This window comes from Trematomus bernacchii, unplaced genomic scaffold (genome assembly GCF_902827165.1).
Source record: "Trematomus bernacchii unplaced genomic scaffold, fTreBer1.1, whole genome shotgun sequence".
Taxonomy (NCBI): Eukaryota; Metazoa; Chordata; class Actinopteri; order Perciformes; family Nototheniidae; genus Trematomus; species Trematomus bernacchii.
This window is the reverse complement of record NW_022987564.1, coordinates 3,411,396-3,416,292: the sequence shown is the minus strand read 5'-3', so window position 1 is coordinate 3,416,292 and position 4,897 is coordinate 3,411,396. Positions and strand designations below refer to the sequence as shown.

Below are 4,897 nucleotides of genomic sequence, written 5' to 3'. Positions count from 1 at the left end.
CGGACTCTCTGTGATTCACACTATTCCTCTCCCTTTCCTTTTTAAAACTTCACGATCCCTCTCATCTCTCCTCCACTCTGTCTCCTGCCTTCCCACCACCCTGTTATTGAACGTCTACGCCAAATCAGTCACCCAACCGCAGCCCTTCAGATCTTTTCCCTTTTGTTTTCCCCCTTCGCTCAGTCTCTCCATCCTCCCTCTCGCCCTCTCCTTCACTGTCTGTCCATTGTTGAGGAGACAGTGGCGCAGACAATCGGAGAGAGGAGATATCCGCTGGTGAACCACAGGATTGGAGAGAAAGAATGGCAGAGAGACAGCAGAGGAGAGGAAGATACATAGACTGATATGAGGGTAAAGTTAATTACAGGGGACTGCCAATTAGAGGGCACATTGATGGGTCTGTTTGCCTCGCCGCGGCATCCCAAAAACATCACCAACTCCCACCATGTTTATCCTCTGCAGCCACAAGACCACAGCTCCCATCAGCCATCACTGGAGACAGCGTACATACAGATGGGGTTACGGCTGGAGAACATGCAAGCAGTGTTTGCAGACATGGCTAATGAATGTAAGTGGGTAACATGTAGCTTTCAAACATTTGCATAGCAGATAGCGTGAAGCTGCATGTGCATGTGGCCATTTGTTTAAAGTTGGAAAAAACACGCAGAGAAATACATGAACAAAGGTAAAGGCACTTAGTCTTTATAGAGATTTTGTCAAACATTCTTGGAAAACATTATCAAATGTATAAATGATTTGGGGAAAAAACAACACATATCACAGTTCATCAGTAAAAACTCAACGTCACTCTGTTGAGCGTTATATATGGCTCTGTTAGACACCGTGCATTTGTCAAGCATGATCATAAACAGGAATTTATTCAAATCTTCTTTCACATTCCTTCATTTTCATTATATATGATTGTTTGTGATTATCTGAAACTCCACCCACAGTCTCATATGGCTTTTAGAGTCCCTCAAGGGCCGAGACAATCATCAAAGGTTGAGTCGTCTTTCTCCGACGGGTTCATATTTGCTACGTGGTGAACATGGATAGCTCCATGTCCAGAGTTCATTTGGAAACCAGACCCTCAGAAAGCTCCGATCTCAGTCCCCCACCCCTGGCCCGACTTGGCCGGTCCGCTCAAGCCCCTGCGCTGGGCTGTAGGAGACCCCAGAGGTGCGAAGGGCCTGAAAGAGACCTGCATTGGAGCAGAAGATGAAGAAGTAGAAGTAGAGGACGGGGTAGAAGGAGTGGAAGAGGAAGGGGTGGGGAGGGGAAGAGGCGAGGCCCTGGTGGCGCTGTGAGGGGAGCGCTGGGTCGGTCTGGAGGGGGCCATGGACGCAGAGGTTGCCAGGGAGGGCAACCTGTGGATGGTGGCCAGGGCGGAGGGGGCATGGAGCTGGGGAACGCCCTGATGGCAGCCAGCCAGGGGGCCGAGGCGCAGGGAGGCGTGCGACGGGTAGCTCCCCAGCAGCGCCATGTCCCTCCGCCCGCTGGGGAACGGTGAAGAGGAGGAGACCGGTGAGGCGGCGGAGATCTGAGGGAAGGACGCGAAGGGCCAAGGTGGAAAGGGTAAGGCGGCGGCCGGGGGCGACTGCATGAGGAGGGGGTCGAGCTCACTCGCACAGTGGGAAAGGTGGGAGACCAGGCGCGCTCCTATAGGGTCTGGGGACTCCCCGTCCAGGGAGCTGAGGTACCGCACCACCTCCCCAACACACTCCCTGAAGCCCAGGGTCCTGTAGTCCACTGCTAGGGCCCTCGCATCGAAGTAACCTTAGAAAGAAAGGAGATGTTAGTCATATATTGACTTCGAGTAATGGAATGCAGTTAGTCATGGCAACCATAATTAATCTACTGTGTGCTTTCTCTTTTCCAAAAAGGGTATAATAAATAATTTTACTTGGAATTGGCTTTAGATATTTTCCAGCATTATTCCAAAGGGCCTTTCGTGTCCATATTCCAAAAGACAAAAGAAGAAGCAACAAACTCAGAAATCTCACCTTTTCCTCCCATGGCGTGCAGGAGTTTGAGGTGGTCCACGGTCATCTGCAGGATTTCTGCCTTCTCTAGCTTCGATGAACCCTGCATGGAAATAAGCAACATGTTACCAAGTTGCAGCAGATTTTATTTAGCTGGTTATTTTTTTTTATGAGCAGTCACCTGTTTCTCAAAAGCACTGGGCACCAGCCTCCTGAGCTCCGACAGGCTGTGGTTGATCCGGTCTCTGCGCCTCTTCTCTATGATCTACACAACAAGAAGAGCAGAGGGACGGTCAGGGCCAAACTAAATGACAGGACTCAAAAGATTAAGATCCAAGGCCGTAATCCACTCACCCCTCGTCTCTTCTTTCGGGCCAGGATCTGCGAGGCGCTGCCAGGAGACATGGACCCGGTGACTGGGCTGTACCATGGAGATAGAGAAAAACAGGGATGAGGGAAATGGAGAGATGGTATTGGCAGAGAGAGTTCACTTTGATTCTCCTGCATATTGTTAGTATTACCCTGCTTAATATGACACAGAGGCGGGATGGCACATCAGCTCCCTACAATCGAATTAGTTTTTTGGGCACAGTTGAGCAGAGGAGTGCCCGGGAGAGGAGGGAAGACAAGATTGTTTTTGGTTTGATGAACATTAGTCTCAGTGAAATGACATGCTGTTCTCCTTTCCATCTGAGCAAAAGCACTTTTAGAAAGATGATTATATAGCCTCGGGGCGATGCTTTCGCTCGCATGGGGCTCCAGCGTGCAGCGTGCGGATCTGAGTTTCTCCGAGTACAGTCTCTCAATATGGATCGTGTTTGTTTGTGTGCTTCATCTTGCAGGCCTGAGAGTCGCTGACAGCTTGGAGTTTGCTTCAAACTGCCTCACCAAAGACTTACTGCGTTTATATTAGATTTTAACATGAAGGTTGCCAATTTAGCTGTGTGTTTTTGTTTAGGTTTACGTTTGATGGGCTGACTTGAAAAGACTGTCTTCTGTTTGCATGTCACATGACAATTTGATTTATCCAAACCGTGTTTAGTGGTACTGGCTGGCTGGATGTCTGTGATGTTACCAGTGTTGCTTGGAATGTGTTTTCTATATATACTGATGAATGTTCCCTTTAATCCACATTAAAAGATGAGGAATTTTGTTTTAAATGTGCCTATAAATGACGTGTAAAGAGTGTGTGTAATGTCGGGAGTCATTTTAATTACTCAGACATTTTTCAAGACGCTGTATCAAGTTATGTATATAGTTTTGAGTTATACATCTTGGTGCAGAAGTAATATTTGCATTTAAACATATGTTTTGCAAATCAAATAATAAGTATTTTACTTTCTAATTTGCATTTTTGGAAATTGTCTTACTTTATATATTTAATGATATTATCAAACTATTATTTATTTTGAGACACAAGAATACTATATGTCAAATAATAACCTCAATAAAACTGTAAATAAATTGTCCTTTAGTCCCTCAAAAACCTATATTTTTTATATTTAAATAAATGAAAGTTTTATTAAAATTAAAAAAAGCTCACACAAAGTGGGCCTCAAATATTCTTATGATTTAAAATGTGATGTGCGATTGTCTCTCTCTCTAACTTTTGTGTTAATTTAAAAGTTCAGTTTTAATTTGTTATATTAATATATATATTGAACTGGAAATGTATACAAATCGAATATTTCTACATCACAGTCAGCAACAATAAGATATTAATTAAAACATATTTAATGGAAAAAGTAAATCTTCACTCACAAGACTTTAAAAAATACTTTGATGGAAATATAATTCCTAAATTAAATGCATTTATTTCCAATCATACAGTGTCATACAGGAAATTCGTATTCAAGCCGTTTCCGCAGTTCAGACATGACAGGCCTATACTTATTGTAATGCATGTCATGCGTGCAATGACGACTATAGCTTTTACTGACATGGGAATAAAAAGGATCAGACATGACACTGTTTCATTTTGAAGGGAAATGCAATTCATTTATATTTCATTGAATATATCAGGCATTTGATGCAAGAGGCCTAAAGTTTTGACTTTTAACTGACAGCTCAACTTTGTTTGAAGGTGTGTAAAACTCCTATATTACATCTGTCAGAAAATAGTGAATGCATAAAAACAGTAGAGTAGGAATATTTATTTTTGTTAATGAATTGGTTTATAAACAAAATCAGTTTCTGGGACTTAAAAACTAAAAATGTTCCTGTCTCTTTTTCTACTTTTAACTCTGCAATATTGTGCATGGCAGCATCTAAGTTTCAAAATGTCAATATGCTTTGAGCAGATTTGTATTTTGATATCCTCATTTGTACAATGCAATTTTCCTTTAAAGTGTGACTAGAGGTCATATGTTTGGACCTCAGGTGTGTTTGGAGGATGCTCACCAAAAGCCGTCTTCTTGTCCCGGGTCAATGAACTCGTCTGTGTCCGAGTCCGGGGAGCTGTAGTCGTGAGGTCTCTTCATGTCTGAGCTGGATGACGGATGGACGGAGGGACGGAGGGATTTGGGGGATCCTGTCGGCCGCTCTCTGCTGCGTGGAGGCACTGAAGGCGTATAGCTCTCACCCTGTGTGCCCCTCACTCTCACTTTCTCTTGCGCTGTTACTTATAAAAGCCTTGTTGTCCTTAGTTACTTCTTGTCACTTGGTTTAGTTTTTTTGTTGTTTTCTTCACGTGTCGTCTGTCCTTTTCCTCTGTGAGTCAGCGGAGCCACTTGTTCGACCCCCGAGGGCCCATGACAACTACGAAAATTCACAAGCTGCTTTGGTCTCTCCACTCTGTCACTGGCATCCAATCATGACTCTCGCTCCCTCTGTGTTATTTCTCTCTTGGCTGCCTCTCTCTCTGTCACAGCCACCCAATGACAAAATAGGACTTTGGCAGCTGGGGCAGGGTTGCC

At 44.3% G+C, this 4,897-nt stretch overlaps 1 protein-coding gene across 1 annotated transcript; it reads right to left on the bottom strand.

Annotated features, from left to right (window-relative positions):
• Positions 1-692: 692 nt before the first annotated feature.
• Positions 693-4,897, bottom strand: heyl (hes related family bHLH transcription factor with YRPW motif like). Its single transcript, XM_034124397.1, has 5 exons — positions 4,383-4,897; positions 2,337-2,403; positions 2,164-2,247; positions 2,004-2,085; positions 693-1,776 (listed from the first exon to the last, which is right to left on the bottom strand). The coding sequence occupies exons 1-5, from the start codon at positions 4,460-4,462 to the stop codon at positions 1,091-1,093; spliced, it is 999 nt and encodes a 332-aa protein (XP_033980288.1). The 5' UTR covers positions 4,463-4,897; the 3' UTR covers positions 693-1,090.